Raw genomic sequence first — 20658 nt, forward strand, 5'->3', positions numbered from 1 at the left:
AGTAATTAGTAGTTGCAGTCGCACAGAGTGTTTCAACTTTACCTTAAAAAGACGGACTTCAGCTTGTATGTTTTTTTTTTTTATTTTTTTTTTATATATAATTTTTTTTTCTACTAGTTCAACAGCCGCTGCTGACAGCAAAACAGTGAAACATCTGCAGTCAAATGTGCTGAAGCAAGACCACCTTGAGATGGAAACATTCAGCCCTCTGACTGCGCCCTATGTACGGAAAGTAGGATGTTAGATTGTGTATTTATTTTTTCATTCATTCAACTCGCTAGTAGTTCTATTCTTCATTTATTCAATACCACAATAATGACATTGTTTATTTATCACTGTACAATGCAAGGACCTGTTACCTATTTATTATCACTACATGGTGATGGAAACAAATCACAGTGAACTTCTTTATTGAATGTTCATACTCATAATTTACTATAAATTGAACAATATATAAAAAGAACCACCTGGACTGCAAATATTTAATGCAAATCTGAATAGCAGTTTTACTTCTCAGATGGAATGCCATAAAAACTAACAACGATTAAAGAGTCAGTAATTGGGAGACCAACTACCAAACATATTGAAACTGATAGCAATGCAAACTTCTAGGTACGGATTTGAACTTTGGATCCTAAAAACAGATAACTTACTTTTGGAATTTATTAAACTAGTGTAATTAGTATCAAAAGGAATTTCAGCATGCGAAAGAAAACACTGATGAAATGCAAACATGATAGTGGTTTTAAGGTTATTGATTATTCCAAAAATATTTAATGAGCAAAACTGTGATAAAATCTTTGATAAAATGACTAGAAAATTTTAAAATGAACCAGGTTTCAAGCAACCTATACTCTTAAAAAGATATGGTTCTTCTATGGCACTCTATGAATCTTTATTGGGTTGAGTGGTTGCTTGTGTGGAACCATTGTTTAACAAAGCACCATTTCATTGTGTGAAGGGTTCTTTGTGCTTTGAAAACCCTTCTTAATATGTAGAAAAAGGAAGGCTACCTAGTTGGACATGAACAGATTAATAAAAAAAAAAAAAAAAAAAAAAAAGTTAGTATTCAGCAGGAATCCTTTAAAAATTAGGGACCCATTGGGATTTCACAATTCTGTTGCCATCTATTCATAGTTAATTTACTGTGTGGAGACGGTTATGGATCTAAACTAAATAAATGTTCTTTCTGGAACCTTCATGTGGATGGGTCTTTTAGGAACCAAAAATTGTTTCCTTATGGCATCACCCTGACATACCACTCTGGCACCGTTATTTTTAAGAATGTAAAAGTGCACCTGAATGTATATGTTTTCGTACTGGTTGAAATGCATTTTGGGCTAAGACTTTGACTCCCATGTTTCAACTCTTACCCATTATTGGCTATTCTGTTTCAAATAAATAAACAAATAAATACTGTGTCACACACGTGCGCATGGGAGGCAGCTAAAGGGCTTGGAGGATAATTTGGAACCAGACCAGGATATAGCAGAGTGCACCGACTCTTTTTCTCGTTTTTCTACAGGCCGTTCAAGGGAAATCCTGCCTGGTCCTGATGACGTCAAGCCTGCTTCCAAACTCCTTTGACATCACTTCTGGGTCCGAGCCTATGGATGAAGACCCTTCCAGGTCTGGCCCCTCTGATGTCATTTCTGGGCCTGAGCCTATGGAGTAAGACCCTTCTGCTTCCGTTAAACCCCCCCCCCCCCCCCCCAACCCGATGTCATTTCCTATATTGGCCTTTGAAAGCCGTCACTTTTCTCCCATCCCTTCAGTTCTATTTTGGACTCCAAATTATGCACTTCAGTGCTATAAATTTCTCAATTTTGCAGCTAGGAAACTATACGGGTGGCTCCCCCAAACCTTGCTATGGCTCTTGGTCGAGTTTGTAACAACTGATACTGTAATGTGTCCATTTGGACCTGCTTAGTCCCAAACCCACACAAGAGTATTACAATTAGTGACAGGCTCTGCCTCAGTCTTCCTTTTGGACAACAATTTGCTCCAGGAAAACTGATATCACTTTGGGGTAAATAGCAGTCAAATGGTGGGAGTGGCACTAGTGGCACTCTGTGCTTTGCCTTCTGACCTAAATGGTGGGAGGAAAGAAAGAGTCTAACTGAAATGATTTGTATCCCTGCACCTTCCATAAAAACCTACAGCAGGCCTCGGTCACCTTATATTCTCCATCATTGCTATTTTGATGATTTGCCCGTTTTAGGATTACTCTTTACTATGACCAGATAGATATGTTAAAGTAATGTTTTTGGATAGCCAAAGACTTTTTTCCACATACAGAGAGATGTGAAAGGCACTATATTAAATAGAGACAGAAAGACAGACCCACTTAATCCAATATAGAGACAAGGGACTCCAAAACCTATCCTGGCATCATCAGATGCAAAGCAAAACCAACCCTGGAGGGGTGCCTGTCCTTTGCAGCAGATTTATAATACAAATAAACACATAAATGTCTGGGTTGGCACATTTTTGGATCCATCTTGATTTTCAAAGAGTTAAAAACTCTGTACATATTTGCTGCCTTATCTACGTTACTGATCTTGTTTATAGGACATGAGACAATATCTGTATTTTCTTATAAAAGTTGTTCTTTATCAAAAGGAGTTGTCATTAAATTACTTTCTACCAAATTGAATCTGACCATTAAACCGTAACATTAATCTTGTTCCTATTCAAAAATGCATCACTGAAGATCAGTTACAATCCAAGATGAAAATATACCGTCATGTACATTTCTTAATAGGCAATGTGGTAAAATTTCTAATAAGAGTATGACCACCATGCTTTTTTTTTTTTTTTTGGCTTTAGCAGACATAAATGCTCCCATTCATAACTGCCATCTGTCAGGTATGTTGCTAATCCAAAATACCCAAGGTTTCAACTACTGTGCACAAACGTATGGAGGCAATAAGGGTATAGACACAAATTGAACCAACACATAAAAAAATTGATAACATTTGACATAAACCATCTTTTCATACAAATGTCCCTTTCCATTGAGGGAGGGGATCTTGTAAAAAGGACCATTCAGTCTGTTATGCTTGCTAAACTGATGCCAGTGCACTTTCTATTAGTATACATTTTCACATGGAAATACCATACCACAAAAAAGACTATCATGTATAGACAATTCTACAGTTTGCAAACCAATGTGACAGATCTATGGATCACGTCATCTCCCTTACTCTGCACACTGCTCTGGGATATCTGGAAAGGAAAAAACCTTTGATGGGATGCTGTTCATGGACTGTAGCTCTGCCTTCAAAACCATTGTGCCCTCCTGTCCAGAGACCTCGGTCTAAGTAGCTCCATCTGTGGCTGGGTGTTTGACTTCCTGACAAATACACCCCATTCAGTCAAGACTGCCAAAAACAATTCTGCCATGCTGTTCACCAACATCAGTGTACCACGAGGCTTCTGCCTCAACCCACTGCTATACAGACTTATTTGCCAGTGATTTGAATGTGAAGCAAAGCAAGATGGTGACAGCATCATCAAGTTCATGGAAAACATCGTTGTCAAATCAGCGATAATGACAAAGCTGCCTCCCGGAGAGAGGTAAAAGACCCGACAGTATATTGCTATGACAACCAGCTCTCCCTCACCAAAACCAGGAAGATCATGGTTGACATCTGAAAGAACTAAAGCAGTCATGCTCCGCTCCACATTAAAGGCTCCCATGTCCAGACAGTTAAAAGCCTCAGGTTCCTGGGTGTCCACACTACCGGGTGCTTTCCGTGGTCTGTCAACACCACCTGCATACTGAAAAAGGCTCAGCAAAGACTTGGTCTCCTGAGGAGGCTAAAAAGCATTTGGTTGGAAACCAAAACACTAGTAAACTTTTACTGCTGCTCTACTGAAAAGTATCCTGATCAGATGCATCACAGTGTGGTTCGGTAACCTCACTTGCCAGGATCACAACTTCCTCCAAAAAGGACTATCTGTACAATTTCTAAGAAAATTGGGGCACATACCATCTACTCAAGCATATTGTATCTCTGAGGAGAGCTGAATGTATCAAATCTGATAACAGCTACCCAATTCAGGCCTTGTTTTTACTTCTGCCTTCTGGGAAATACAACCAGAGCCTCAGCACTTGCCCCAGCTGCTTTGGGGTCATCTTCTCCACAAAGGCCATAACTAACCTGATCCTACTTGCACTGCCTTGTGAACTGTACCCACCTGCTACTTTATGGATAATTGTACTATGCTACCTTTTTTCACTCCAATTTGCGGTTTTTACTTATTTAATTTTGTGCTCTTTATCTTCTGCTGTTTTTAATTACCTATGTATTTAATTATAAATCACTGCAAACTGAGGCACAAGAATTTCACTATGCTCTCACACTACATACAAAATTAAAGATAATCTGTAATCTCTAATCTGATCTAATAAAATGACACAGGACTGGAATAGGCAGGTGCTGAGAACCCTGCAGCACCACCATTTGTCCTATCCAAAAGACACATGTGTTGTGTTAATTATTGACTAAATTAGCCCAGTGTGAGTGAGTCTGGGTGGGTGTTTATGTGACTGACAGACCTCCTGTCGAGGGTTGTTCCTGGCGTGCTGCAGCAAATGTCGAGATAGGCTCCAGTTCCGATTCATAGCTCCTGCGTCCTTGCATTGAATCCTTATCTAGTCACTGCCCATATGGAGCTCTCTCATTCTTGCTGTGTCCACTGGGGTTTTCTCTGTGTGCTCGGAGCTACGATTACATCTTCTGACACTCTTTATAGTACGTCAATATGATGGATCTTCAACTTTGGAAGCAAATGACCTGCTGCTGTTATGGTGTTTAATGGCATCTGCTTTCAATTGCAAATACAAAATCATTTCCAAAAAAAAAAAAAAAAAAAAAAAATTATATGTAGTCCCCCCCCCCCAAATATATTGCCTTTGCATTTCCTAACAGAATATTTTTAAAAAAGTATGTCACATGTCTTGCCTGTTTTTGCCAGAAAACATCAGGTGTTTAATGTATTTTGAAACACGCTTGCCACCTGTCACACCCTGTTTTAGTATAACAAGTTGGCAGGGGTTCCCAACACATATTTTACAGGAAGAACTGAGGTTTCATTTACCAAATTACCACTTGTGGATAGCTTAAAAATTAATTTCTAAAAACTGGTGCTAAACTCTTCCCTACTATATATTAGTATATACAGTAATATACTGTAAGTGGTTCCTCACCATTTTGTTACAGGATAACATTTAATGGAGACTAAAGCAGGGTGTGCCTGGTCCTTTCCCACTGGTAGGCTAGGGACAAGGGTAATGGTACACGAACACTTAGAAATGAACATTTCTAGACTTTATAGTCTCAAATGTTCTTAACTAAAAGATGGACCAGAAACCGAGAAAGAGAAACTGTATTTATACACAACACAGTTTCTCATTCATATATATCTCTCATCATCAACTCCCCAAACATCTGGCACAAGTTTCTACACAACACATTCATTTTACAGTATGAAACACTTTTCACTTCTTCCCAACCCAAGCACAGTACAAAGCACAGTCAAATATAGAGGACACAGCACTCTGTTCTTCTGCCTCCACTTCTCCAGGCAAGCTACGTCTTCCTCCTCCAGACTCTGGCTCTCCAAATGAAGTGAGGCGGTTCCTATTATAGAGCACCTGGAAGTGGTCCAGGTGTCCCACGAACTCCTTCCGACAGCACTTCCGGGTGTGGTGGAAGTGCTGCAATAGAGGGCTCTGCAGGTCACCATGCGGCCCCAGGCAGTGACCATGGACCCCAACAGGGCTGAGCTTACAAGTTCCGAGCCCAAGGCACTGTACCAAGCCAAGGGTGGCTGCCCTCTGCAGTTCCAAGGGAGGTAATGCCCAACATGTTTTCTTCCCCAGTCCTTCCATCAGTAGGATTTCCCAGCCTACCTTAAATTATGGACTTATAATTTATTATTTTACATAGGATTGTAAGGAAGCCATTAATCAAGGGTCCTAATGGTCAACTCTTAATTGTAATTTGTTTACTAAAAAAAGTTTATAATTATGTTAGAACGCTTGAAACCGGTTTTTCTGTTCACTAAAGCAAGAAAATTGCCTTTCTATGGGGTGCAGGCTACTGGGATTCCTAAAGTTCAATTTTGGGTTTAAAAATGACCAAAGACAAATGGCTTCCTCAAGAAACACAGCCAATTATTAATTTTGCAAATTAAAGGCTATCCTATAGGGCAGATTGGCAAGAAACCAAGATTGTGTACAAAGGTGTCCACTACTGTCTTGAGACATGAGGGAAACTAATTAGGTCAGAAAAAGAAGCCGAAAGGCAATATGCACACCTACATAAGAAGAAAAGGACATCAGAGTGTAGGGTGAGAACAGTTGGCCACATCCTTATCTACATGCCAAATACCAGTGTTATCTATAATGTGGAAATGACGACCCTGGGACACCGACTTAAGAGGCAGAATTTCAAAGAAAAAACCATATCAGAAACTGGAAAATGAAAAGAAAAGGTTAAAATAAACAAAAGTTTTGTAATCGCCCAAAAATCCACCTTCCAATGTCATGTTTTTTTTTTGCCCAGTTTAGCCTTTCATTTTCACACTGCAGACGACAAAACTCTACAGCAAGGGGATCATTGCAAATCTGAAGGACAGTGGTGGAGAGAAAGTCCAAAATGCAATCCAAAAAAGTTATTGACAAAAATACGAATAGAGTTGAGGGTGGAGTATAATAAAAAAAAACACCCACAACAACCAGAGTCTATGTCAGAGCAGGCACTGTTGGCTCAGTTATCAACAAGTAGACACTGCGTTGTGGATGCCACACAGTTTCACTGTTACAGATGACAAAATCCCACAGCTAGGCGGTCATTGTAAATATGAAGGACAGCAGTAAAAAGACAGACAGACCAATAAGCATTCCAAAAAAGTTAGATTAATAAAAATGCATAGAGTGGGAAATAGTACATAAATTTATATAATGTGTGTGTGTGTGTATATATCTCAGAGTCTGGATGTCAGAACGGGCACTGATGGCTCAGTTATCAACAAGTGGACACGATGTTACTGTTGTCACACATGTACCAGTGGAAGACAAACTGGGGGTGGAATTGCCATCAGACGAGCCTGGAGATCAAGGCTGGCACTGTTACCTAATGTGCCTCTCCTTTCCTTTCCCTTTCAGAACAGATTGTTGGAGCGAGGACTGGTAGTGTTACTTCTGGTTCCAGCAAAAAGCTAACTTAAAAGAGCTGCCACCACCACAACACACTAGTCAACTGACCTGCGTCTGCAGCGTCAATTGCCGATTCATCTGGTGAAAACTCTTTTGCAACATCCTCAGTTATAAAGGGGTCAGATGTGGTGCTCCAACCCTTCATCCCGTCTAATTCTCATCATGTACACTTTTTACACATTAGTAAAGTATGAAATGGATGGTCATATTTACTATTGAAAGACACACAATTAGTTCTTATGGAGTTAACAGAGTAATGGATTGTTTCAAATGAGTTATATTCTCACAAGTAACACCCCCGGAGCACAGAAAAATTGGCAGCATCAAAGTCACACATGTATAGATAGGGATCACAAATGTACATGCCTCTAGTCGATCCATTTGTAAACTTTCAAATGTTAATTTCCCAAAGGTGATTTGGCTGTATGGCTATTTTATAACTGAGAAATCTTCAAAGGGATAAATGTGTTGAGAAATAAAAATCAATAAATTAGAACATACATGCATGCAAACATATATAAAAAGACATTGATGCTAAAGAAATAAAATGGTTCTATGCATTAAATAATGTTTTAAAGAATATTTTTAGCTGGTGATAAGTAGGAAATCTCTCTCTCTCTCATATAATAATATATATTATATACATTGTGTGTATATATATATAAAATTCTAAAATCCAACATCTGTCTCTCTCTCGGTTTGTCCGCATTTCACAAGAGAACTACTTAACAGATTGACTTTTTTTCTAGAAAATTTGTTTGAACATTCCAGTTGATTCTGCGACTTCTCTCATCGCGCTATGAATCATAGTTCACTTCAAGTCAAGTTAGGGAGCATGCGCTGGTCCAGTGTATTGCCGCACCCACTACACAACAAAACAATTCGGGATCTCAGTTGGCAACCCCCCAGACAGACACGTGGTCCAGTCCCACCCTGCAGAAATGTCCCTCTATCTGCCACAGCCAGGTGTTACATGGGCGACCCCTTGGCCTGGTCTAGCCACTTGAGTCCCCAACAATGAGGATCTTATGAGCCGGATCACCCTCGGGGAAACGCACCACATGGCCGTAGTGCCGTAACAGACTCTCCCTCACAATGCAGGTAATGTGCCTCATTTGGGACTCCATGAGAAACCGCTCATTTGACACAAAGTCAAACCAACGGTACCCAAGGATTTTCCAGAGAGACACAGTACCAAAGGAGTCCAGTCTTCGTTTCAGGTCACTGGATAGCGACAATGTCTCACAACCATATAGCAACACAGGACTCTAAAGACTTGGACCTTCGTCCTTTTGCATAGATAGATATCGGGAGCGCCACACACCCCTTTCCAGCGACTTCATGACCCCCCCATGCTCTCCCAATCCATCTACCGACTTCATAGGAAGAGTCACCAGAGATATGAACGTCACTGCCAAGGTAAGTAAACCTCTCGACAAGGTCAACACTCTCTCCGCAAACAGACACACTGCTGATGGCTGTGCCCAAGAGGTCATTAAAGGCCTGGATCTTGGTTTTTATCAGGACACTCACAAGCCCAGACACTTCACTCAGTCTCTCGAGAGCCCCGATCAGCACTTCCATTGATTCCGCAAAGATCACAGCATTGTCAGCAAAGTCAAGATCTGTGAATCTTTCTTCACCAACAGATGCCCCATAGCTGCTGGACCCCATGACCTTGCCCAACACCCAGTCCATTGAAGCATTGAACAAGAGTAGGAGCAGAACACACCCCTGATGAACCCCAGAATCAACTGGGGAAAAATGCAGAGGTCCTGCCTCCACTCTGCACAGCACTCACACTGGTATAGTTCGCTTGCAGGAACGATTTATTCACACTAATCCGAAATAGATGCAGCAGGCCAAGGGGTGGTGGTGCAGGTCCCTCCTCACTCATGCGTCAGCCTCAGGGTTTATCTTTCCTCCACTTAGTTCTCTCGTTTGCTAGCTATTTCACGGATTTAGATCGGGTTTTTGTTCTATAATTTCCTTGAACATTCTGGTTGATTTTGCGACTTCTCTCATCACGCGAAGTATTATAATTCGCTTGCAGGAGTGATATATTCATGCTAATCTGAGACAGAGGCTGCAGGCCGAGGGGAGTGGGGAGCTGGGCAGTGCCCTCCTCACGGTCATGTACTACTACACTACTACATGGGCAGAGCCATGACTGGGTGGGGGACTAGTTATGTATAAAACTGGAGACTAAATATTTATACAAAGAATACAAAATTTCCAAATGAGTGGATGCCACTCGGTTCATTGTAGAGCAACTGGATTTATTTATTTTCAGTCAAAGCTGCCTCTTAAATGATTACTGAATGAACATCCCTGGCATGTTTGTCCCATCTCTCTAATGTTTTGCTTATTTGCTGGGGTCTTTTAGTTAAGGAGTTCTTCTGACTACTGACTGTAAGGCAAAACCATTGAGCCGTCTTGAGCTCCTTTTAGAGGAATAAATAGTTGACCTCAAGCAGTCCCATATTTTCCTGTATTCTGCAAGACGATTGAAGAATTACGGTTGTATGGTAAACTGATACTGGAAAAGAACTATAAAACCATTTTAAAACAGTCATATCAGCATTTTAGGATTTTTCCAATACTGGAAAAACTATGGGGGAACAAAAACAAATCGTACAGTGTGGTACAAGCACTTAGAGATTTTTGGTACCAGAACGTCAGCTTTCCTCTCAAAAAACCCCCACTACTCCGCACCCCCTTTCTTGGATACTTGTACTTCAATGTAGTCAGGACTTCATGGGGGACCCCTCTCCACACTCCCATTGCTTCCATGCAATCTGGACTTCAGAGGAATTTTGCTTTGATGCCATCAGGAATTCAAGACTTCGAGAGGGGAAGTGGTGCCTGGTGCGGTGTACCAGGGAGGTGAGCGGCTGTGTGGTGTGTCAGGGAAGCTGGAGTAAGACGGTGCAAGTGAGACTTTTCCATTATTTGCTTCAGAATTTTGGTACCAATACAGATTTCTGAAAGCTGGTATCGATACCAAAGTCATAATTGTAGTACCAATCCACCACTAAGTAGGGGACATGCCTGTGTTGTTCATCATTCCCCTATTAAGTAATTGCATTAAAATTACCATTGGAGCTGGTATGAAATGGCAAGCAAAGTTTTGATCATCCTAATAGAACCAAATCAAAATAAAAAAAAAATCTAAACAGAAATGCCAGATTTTATTTAACAGATCTGCCCATTTTGTCAGTCTTTAGTAACAGATAAGCTGATATTTTACTAGAGACATCCAAACCACTGTCATTTGAAGGTACTCGAGTCAGGCTTCCTAACCTTCTTAAAAATGTTACTATTGGTATAATAAATTCCAAGGTTGTGTCCCCTTTAAAGAGAACAAGAGGCAAAAGATTTCCATCTTCTACATTTGTTCACACAGGATGCAATTCATTAGATTTTGCCAACAACAGCTCCAGGACCTTGGGCCTCTCCATGTGCAAGTAAAACTTGGAAACTGCTAAATTGCACTATTTGGTAGAACAAAGAGCTCAATAAATGTCCTCACAATTCCCATTATGCTATTTAATAAAAGTAAAGAACAGCTTGCAACGCAGGCATCTTAAAAATATTATAACAAGATAAAGAGTGTACATTTGTGTCCTTTGGGGGAAGTTTTTCCATTTAAAGAACAAAGTGGTGGCTTTTTTTTTTTTTTTTTAAAGAATATAATAGACAAGGACAGACAGATGTCATTTCAAATGTCAATTCATTTGTCAGTATTTATCAATTCAGGGTCAGAGAGAGTCCGGTCCTAGTCCAGCAACATTAAGGGAAAGGCAGGAGCCAAGTCTAGACAAGCAGCAGTGCCCCAACACATAATTTGGGAGATGTTGAGCTTCACTTTTCCCATAAGACATGTTTCACATCCCACACAGGTTTCATCCTGCGGCTCAAAGACAGGCAGTTTAGGTAGATTGGGGTTACTAAATTAGCACCTGCAGATGTGCTCCTGCCCTGCATTCAATGATTGCTGGGAAAGGCTGCAGCAGCCTTTGTGACCCTGCCTTAAATTTCTCACCTTTGGTTGTCCTCTTAATTTGCTTTGTGTGGTTTGCTTGTTTCATTTGAAAAGTGCCTTGTGTTCGTGCTTACAGTTATGGTGCTGTAGGTCAGAGAGAAAAAAAAAATCATATATGGTGATAAATATTTTGTCAAGTATCCTTATCAAAAAGTAATGTTTCAGGAGAATCTTCATAAGCCAGTCCTTGCTTAGTGATATTTAAGTTGCAGGTAGTTGAAATTTCAAAGCAGGAACTGACTGGCCAGCTGGCTGGGTTTGCGGAAATAAAAGGACATTTTGCTGACTGGCTGAGTCTGCCTGAGAGGGAGTTGGTGTAATACACCCCCCACTGGTTTGAGAGGTGGGTCAAAAAGCCAGAGGGTACCATTAAATTAAGGCTGATATTGTGATTTAGTGTCTCTCGATGACGCTCTACTGCTCCACTGATGCAGAAGGCAATGCCCAACCAGAGACCAATCAATATACAGTTGCAGTGCGGATCGGCTCCCCTCTCCCAGAAACTGTTTTGGGAGCCAATCAAACGCGTACCATCTGAGAAAGTAACCCAGGGATGGGCCACGACAAGTGAGGGAACACAGAGTCAGCAATGGATGGCTGTAAAAACTACAGCTGCTTTTATGCCAAAAGTGCCCCATTAAATACAGTTAGAAAGTGCTGTGCATTTTTCCTCAATAAGTAATCCCGTAAATACCTTAATAAATAAATAATTCAATAAATAAGAAACTGATGTGTTCATGGCGAAAGTTAATATTCCTATAAAACTAATTGTTTAAAAATTATAGGCAAAAACAAAGTCAGGATTCCCTCATAGAAATCTATAGATGCGAGTTGTCCATGCTGCGTATCCCCTACATGTGCACCTCTGCTGCAGCACCGGTCCTCTGGTCTGTTGCAGTCCTCTCTCTTTCTCACCCCATTCTACCTCCGTCCTCACTCTCATAGCTTCAGCCCAACACATTCTGTCATTGTCTCCATGACTCACACCTCACAGGTCTAGCAACTAGCGGAGACATCAGCAGCTGAGGTCTTTTCCACTTCCAGCTTTCACCATGGCTGCCTCCTTTGACATGCCTGCAGTGACACTACTCTCCCATTTTCCTCGCACGTACATCCAAATATAAAAAATTAAAAGGTGCCTTCTGCATCCTTAGGGAGATTTCCATTGTCTCCATTGAACTATTCCTCCCCTACAACATCCATCACTCATTCCTCCATGATGACCTAACCACCTGCTTCCTTCACTCCATACTGGCTGACCTACTTCTTATTGAGACTTCCAAACTGCCTTCACCTTCAGTTTGGTCCCTCTTTTCCCCTGTTTCGTGTCTGACTCCACCTTATATGCCTCCATGGGGTCAGCACATTAAACATAAAGCGCAGGAAGCCAATGACGCAAGCAAGACAGACCACCCCCTCGCATGCAGATGAGCCCCATCTTGATCACCCCACCATCTCCACGTAGCTGTGTGAGCATACACACCCAGCGAGATCAAGCCAGCCGTTATTTATATATTTAAAAAAAAAAAAAAAAAAAAAAATCACCAGCCATTAAGCCACAGACCCTCTAAATCACACACATGAAGACAGAAGCACTTGGTAGCTTAAACAAGATGAACCGACTATCATCTAGGCTGTACTGGTATACTTTGCAAACATTTATACTCTGCATATTTTTGTCTCAATTGGAAACCTTAAGCTAATATAAGAACAAAAAATAACCTCCTTTGCAGTACCAGAAATAATGAAAGGTATAGGAGATAAACGGGAGGTAAATACCAAAGTCAAAGTCAGAAAACCAGGAGACTGAAAAGGGACTCGAGCAACAAACCTGAAAGGTGAAGTAAAATGAAGAAAATCAGAAATAGATCAGAATACTTCTACAGTAAGCTTAAACAAATAAGAACTGCAATTGAACTTTGTGTTACTTTGAGAAATCCACAAAATCAGATAAGGAAGCAAGCTTCATACCCTGTAATCACTACAATCACTTGATTCATGACTTAAGGTAGCTATTAGTAACTGCATTGTCTTATGAAGAAAACAAAAACGCATCATGACAGCGTGCAAATAAACTTCTTACTTATAATCACAAAACAAAATGCCCATAACAAAAAAAAAAAAAAACACAAAATTGAACTTTTATGCAAAATGATACTTTTTGAAAGAATTTGTGGCAAAAGCACTTAACACCATGACACCCTCCTGTTTGTTCTGGTATTCTAATTTCCTGGGAAAACAGACAAAAAAGAAAAGGGAGTGTATTGAACTACATCAGCAGTCAACTCTGACCTAATCCCAGACATGGCAAAAAGAACGTGAGACCTTAGGAGTCTAGGGGAAAGCCTGTCCTGTTATTTTGGGGTTTTTCTAAAAATACACCTCACACCAGACAGCCTAACCCCTAATCTCTACTGGCAGCTTTGGTCTACATGGGCCAAAAAAGGGCTTTTGGCCTTAAAAATTCATAAATGCATTTAAAGTCCAAAAATGGTTTAGATCTTTCTCAAGAACACAACTGGCTTGAGAAAACCAGATTAAATTCAGGATTGAAGAGACACCAAAAGAATCTTTACAGATCAGAGTATTAGTTCACAGTGCAAAAGGCAAAAAATAAGTTCAACTAAAAACCACACCATACAAATGACTGCAGCAAACCTCAGTGCACTCCCTTAATTAACCAGGAGGTCTCAGGAGTGATATTAGGGACCACACCTGGAGGTACCCCCACAAAACACAAGGAATAGATTCACATTTAGACGTAATTAGTGTAAAATAAAACCACCAGTAATAGCATGAAGGCATGAAATTTTTCAAATTGAACAAAAACTGTAATAAAACAAATGTAAGGCAGGGAAAACGGGAAAACGCCCTGGCTAAAACATAACACAGATAAAAGGAGTGTTAGAAATAAATAACACTCAATGAATTATGAAGAAGGTTACCTGGTAAAACATAGACAAAGCCAGAGTAAAAGATAAACTTGTATTAAGTAGGGGTTCAAACATTAGGCTTTTATATCTTAAATGAGGCAATGACAATGGAGACTATCCATCCATTTTCTAAGCTCACTTTTTCCATGAGAGGGAACTATAGAGTAATTTATCAAAATTGGGAGAGAAGCTGAAGCCAGTTCCAGTTAACCAGCAGGTTTATTTCTTTAAACTGGGTCAAAATGCAGACAGTAGCGGATTTAAAAATGGAAATCTTTGGGTGGGACATCTGAAGAAAACCCGCAGAGACACACAAACCATTCAAAGCTATTAGCCAGATTAAGATCTGCACCCAGGTACCTGGAGCTAGCAGACAACATCAAACCCAGCATTCTACCATACTAGCCATATCATAGCACTGCATATGGTGTGCTGCTTTAGTACCACTGCATGAAAGCCAAAAGACAACCTCTTATGTGCACACACACGCATAAACTCAAGTGAAGACTTTTAAACTAAAACATTGGTCCCAAGGTAACAAAACTTGGAAATAATGAATGAGACTTTCTAGATACATACATCTTTGTACTTCATAATAACAATAGTGTTCATCCTTATTTGTTTGGGATCAGGGCAAGAACCGCCGCAGTAAAAACTATAGAGTAAACTCCCAAATGAGCACTAATACAGTTACAACATAAATCATAGCTCTCTTATTTGTTCTTCAATTCTCGGCATCCTTCAGGGGATAGCTTGGTTTGCAATCCTGCGTTTTGATGAGCGGTGTCAATACTGCATAATGTAGTAAGGGCCTTGGCCACCTTCTAATACTTGAGCAATGATCATTTGTCAGCAAACCTGTGTAAGCAAGCAAAAAAAAAAAAAAATTAGCCGTTTTTGTTTTAGTGTGGACTTTGTTACTCGTGTATTACAAAGAAATCACTGGCCAAACTACTTGGAATTTACATCAATAAATTTCATTCATCTGTCCATTTTTTTTTTTAACTTGATTGATCCAATTCAGAGATGTGGGAAGCAGAACCTGTTACAGCAGCACACGCAAAATTAACCTTGGACAGGACTCACCATCCTGAGAAAACCTTGAATGCAGGGAAAGTATCAGTCATGGATTAGACCACTGCATGACACGTACACATCCATGGTGGCAATTCAGACTGTCCTATTAACCCAATTCAAACCTATATCATACCGACAGGGTATGCCTAGGGCCTCAAGATCAAGAGGGGCCTACATTCAAATTGTTAGCAAAATTTTATTATCTCTCATGTAATTTACAAACTTAAAAATGGAAGGTGAAAGGGCCTCATAAGTGGAATAGCCTAGGGCCTCTTTTCATATAAATCCGGCCCTGCATACCGATCATATCCATTTTATATCATCTTTCAAATCCATCAATCTATTTATCTATCAATGGCTACCCACCACCCTGAAATGGCGAAAGGTTCTCTGTATATCCAGCCATCCAGGCTATTTTCACACAAAGAACCAAAAAATCCTAAACACACACACAAATTCATAGGGTGTTTTGTTGCAAAATTTTATTAGGATCTGGCCCAGTTTGAACATTGACATCAGCTGCAAACCTGTGACACTTGGCTTATCACGATGCACAGAAGCAGCTTTTATGTGATTTAATAGAAGAACTCCTGTGCTTGTGGGTGCAGAAACTGCCTCTAAGCACCGCAAATGGAGCGCTTCCAGGTTGTGTCAGCTATGCTCTCTCACTCAGCCCCAACCTTTTGCACAGCACGAACACCACATTCTTCCCATTGACCATGCAAATTTTGCCAAGTGTTACATTGTGGAATCCCAACATGATCTGTCCCTGTCTAGACGTTTGCACTGTGGTAACTCCTGGTGGCCAAACACAAATCTACAAAAGAACTCAGAAGCAGCCTCTTTTTACAGCCTGAGCTAACAGAACTCCCATGCCTGTGCATGCAAGGACAGCCTCTAAGCACAGCAAGCAAAGCAATTCTGATGTTAGCAAAGCTCGCTCTCACCACCACTAACCTCCACCCATCCACAATGCCATGGCCAGTTTCACTTCAGATATTTGTACCATGTTAACTGCTGGTGGTCAGCTGCGAACTCATGGCATATGGATTACAAAGGCCTTTAGAAGTCTTCTTTACACTGAGCAATAGAACTCCTAAGCTCGTGCACACAGGGATAGTCTCTAAGCACTGCAAGTGGAGTAGTTCATGGGGACATCGGCCGAACTCTCTCTCGCTTTCTCTCAACCTCTTTATGGGGCACCTCCACTACACTCCATCTGTCAACACTGCAAATCTTGCCTACTACGCCAAGAACCTTGATCACTGTGCCACTCTTATTAATAATAATCTGTTCATTGATGACTTAAAACAAAAGTGATACCCAAGTAAAAATCTTAATTGCAGTATAGTAACATGAAATCATATGGTTCTTTCATCTAAACTACTTTAAAATATCTACTTGTAATTTATAGTTAATTCATTAACAGTTGATAAAATTAACATTATTTGAAATGCTTTTACAATAAACACTACTGCTACATGGATGTAAACATGTAATTAAATTTTGCCCTTAGTGATGTTGCTGTACAGAGTGCATGTGAAAATTACAGAAAACCTAAAGATTTTGACTAAAATATTACTGAATAGTAAAAGACAAACTTGCATTTGTTTCACATGATGTTTGCTACTCATATCTGGAATTGGGTAATTACTGAATCATCCATTTATTTTAAAACTAGCCATTCCCCGTGGCTCCGCCCGTATAGTACTGAAACAGGACAAACTTTAAAAATCAATGAACAAACAGGTATCACTAGCTAAGCGGAAGGAAGGAACACTCCAAAACACAGAAGTACACCGACTTGAACGGAGGCTGGCATGTGAGTGAGCAGGGCCCTGCCCGGCTCTCCACTCCTGACATCATAACTCCCCCTTCCCATCGGTTCACAGCCTCAGTCTTGGATTAGCGCGAATATATCGCTCCTGCACGTGAACTATGATACTTCGCACAAACACTAAATCCCCTAAGTAGTTCTCTCGTGAAAAGTGGACAGACGTTTTATAAAAATATGTCTTCCAGACCGGAGAGATACACACTTCCATGCATAGACGTTTATTTATAATATATACTGTGTATATATTTATTAAATCCAGCCTGGAAGTGAGAGGTGAAGTCAGGGTAAGGAAACGGAAAACTCGCTTAGTTGCTATTAACACAAGTGGTCAGCACGTAAACGAAACCTCAGAAGAAAAAGTCGCTTAGCCGCCAACATCGGCAACATTACTGTCTAATTGGAAATGCAATCATGCCATGCCTGAACATGGGCACAGCGTTTTAACATGTAGTTTATACGCAGACCGCCATGCCAGAACTCTGTTTGCTGTTATTAAGCCATTTAGTAACAGACAAAATAACAAAAATATATTGCAGCAGACAGAACTACTTCTCAAAAGCATGGGGCCATATAGCTGAGATGGTCTGTATGTGTGTGTATGTTGGTCCCTTCTGTCGTAGCACTCACTACAATAAGCAAATGAAATCATCAAGTTTGTAACCTTGTGCTGTTAAGCTCAATTGATAACAAGTTTTAGCTTTTATTTTCTCTTAGCTTCAAGTCTTTTGTTCAGTTTATTTTGCTCTCTCTCCCCGAAACCCCAGCAACCTAAAGTGCACAGACTGAAGAAGATGGGGGCAGGTGTTTTAGGGTGAAGCCCTGTGGGTGTGGCCTTTGTAATGGTTGACTTCTCTACTAGGTACTACAAACTTTAAATAGGTCTTCCTCAGATGACTAACCTACCCCTAAACATTTTCTCCAGCTCTACCTGGTATTTCTTTAATTCCAGCTAAGAAATAATCCCTCTACTGTTCCTACCCTGGGTTTTAAGCCATACCTAATACATTTCTCATTTTTACCCACTGGGGTCAACTGAACAGCATGCCCATATACCCACTTAGCTGGCTTCAGAGAAAGAGTAGTTCAGCTTTCTACTTTGAAGTCTTTTCATATTTCTTAGCTCCTCGCTATCAATGATCTCCGCAAACCTCTTGTCAGCAATCTGTATTCAAGATCTCATTCTTTAATACTGCTCTTTAATGCTATGCAGTAGCAGAGGAGGGTGTGGTAGACTGATGAGTAAATCATTACATACATTTTAATTTTCTTATTCATACTTTGACTCATAATGCACAAATGAAGATAATAGTATATACTGTATCTTTAAAGCTGCAGAACATGAAAGCTCTTGCTCAAGTGGGCTTCAGAAATGCACGTTCTCCTACATTTGCATTTTATAACTGATATGGCAGTTAAGAGATATAAAACAAAAGGTCACGGTTACATCTAAATGTATGGACTCATCGCTTAGAATGTGGCTTGATAGATGACTTGATCTCAAAGTCTGTCAGAATTATTCAAGATCAGATTATAAAAACAATGGAGCCAGATCAGTATAAAGGAAAAAGGGTATAGGACAAAAACCATAGGTGACCTTAATTAATAAAAATAAAAAGCCAGAAGACTTTATAGCGGTGGTGGCCTTTTTAAGACTTTTTTTTTTTTTTTTTTAAAAAAACTTTAGCGGTTTCTTCTGTGTGAAATGTTATATTTTACTATCAAGCCTTACATTTAATTTTCCAGCCTGCATATTTACTTCAGGGTCATGGAGAGCACGGAGCACAAGGTGGGCTCATTTTTGGATGAAGCCAGTTTGTTTGCAGACTACCCTCATGCAGGCATCCATGCTCAGTCATCATTTAACCCAGGAGTCCTCAATAACGGTCCTGGAGGGCTGCAGTGGCTGAAAGTTTTTGCTCCAAACCAGTTGCTTAATAAGAAGCACTTATTGCTCAAGTAACACTTCTGCTTCACTTTAGTAGTTTCACTCGTTAAGATTTTGAACCCTTAATGCTTATTTTAGTCTTAAACAGCTGTATTCTTGGTTTTTAATTGCTCCTAATTAGCAATAACATGCAAATGACAAAAGAGACCAGCATTTCTCCATTTAGCATATTACCATTTACACTTGTGTGTGTTTATCATGCACTACTGGGTTTAATTAAATACTTGGAAGGAAAGAGAAAAAAGTGAAGGACTGAGAATTACTCATCCATTTTAGCCTTCAAATCATTTGGAGGATATCCTTAGAAAGGGGAAGAAAATCTAGGATATGAGACTGACCTGACATAGCAGAGTTAAAAGCACTAACAAGCCATGAAATCAAATCATTGGCAAGAATTGCTTTCTAATTAAGCAACCGGGTTAGAACAAAAAACCTGCAGCCACTGTGGCCCTCCAGGATTGTGATTGAGGACCCCTAATTTAACCTAACACACAGATCTTTGTGAAGACAAATGCAAGTTACTGGACAAAAAGAAAAAGACAGCACATGCAAATCAAACACACGCTGGGCTCATCCATCCTGGAATTTGTACCGAGGGCTCTGTGGCTATGATATAGCTGTGCTAACCATATGCTGAAGAGGAATTTAAAGAGGGACCAGAAGATGAAACTATAGTCACAAACAAGCAATCTAATTACTCTTTCCAAACAAAAAACAAAACTCTAAATAGTAGCCAAACTTCAAGTCAGCGATTCTTTAGGCCAGGAAGCCAAAAACAAAACATACTATGTTGCTAGGTCTGCCCAGGTCTTGTGTAATCTGGTAATGCACGAGACTGACCTCTTAAGCTGTTTCGACTCTGAAGTCGAGCACTATGCTCTTGTGAAAGCTAGTCAGATAATATGACATGCTCATCGACTCACTAACAAAAATTAAATAGGTTTGATTTTGTCTTAAGTTGCAGGGGTGGGCTTTTGGTACATGAGAGCAGTCAACCAACAAATGGTCGTCCTGATGAAAGCAGCAATGAGGAATATGGAACACGGGTGTTGTGGACCTCATATATAGAAGAGATGCTTGACTGTGCGGGAAAATCGTGACAGTCGCTAAAGCAGACATACCCAGTGATTTTTAGTGATGTAAATGGACAGGTCTGGCTACAAGAACAGTAATGCAGACACAAGTCTGATATACCTATTGACTAAAAGTCAAGTAATCTGACATCAGCTTCATTGACTTCAGTGTGGCTGATGGCATGGGGCAGGTGACCCAACATATATTTTTAAAAAACCTCTTGCACGAATGTAGACAGAGACCATATACATTTAAGAGTAGAACCAGAACCTTATTCTTGAAGCATTCAGCAAAATAGTTATAAGTCTTACTGCCTGACCCATAATTTTGTTATACAAACTATTAGGATGTGTGTTTTTCCTGGTAATTTGTAATTCTAATGGTAGCCTCAAATAAGAATGTTATATTTAGCTTTGAGATCCCCATTTAATCCAATAACACAAAAAAAAGAAAAAAAAAAAAATAATAAGTTACTACAGTCACGTGCTGATGTACAGTTCTATTTGGGACCAGCCATGT

General features: G+C 40.1%; 1 protein-coding gene across 2 annotated transcripts in view; it reads right to left on the reverse strand.

Annotated features, from left to right (window-relative positions):
- The window catches only part of LOC114667864 (nuclear receptor ROR-alpha-like), a 135367-nt gene that overhangs the window by 23860 nt on the left and 90849 nt on the right, over positions 1 to 20658 (reverse strand). Inside the window, exon 2 of one of the 2 annotated variants that reach the window (XM_028823372.2) lies at positions 14275 to 15064. The exons of the other annotated variant lie outside the window; for it this stretch is intronic. Coding sequence (XP_028679205.1) covers positions 14931 to 15064 — 134 coding nt within the window. The 3' untranslated portion in view covers positions 14275 to 14930. Of the gene's footprint in view, positions 1 to 14274; positions 15065 to 20658 lie in introns of those variants that run through there. 2 annotated transcript variants of the gene reach the window in all.

This window comes from Erpetoichthys calabaricus, chromosome 17 (assembly GCF_900747795.2).
Source record: "Erpetoichthys calabaricus chromosome 17, fErpCal1.3, whole genome shotgun sequence".
In the NCBI taxonomy this organism is placed as follows: domain Eukaryota; kingdom Metazoa; phylum Chordata; class Cladistia; order Polypteriformes; family Polypteridae; genus Erpetoichthys; species Erpetoichthys calabaricus.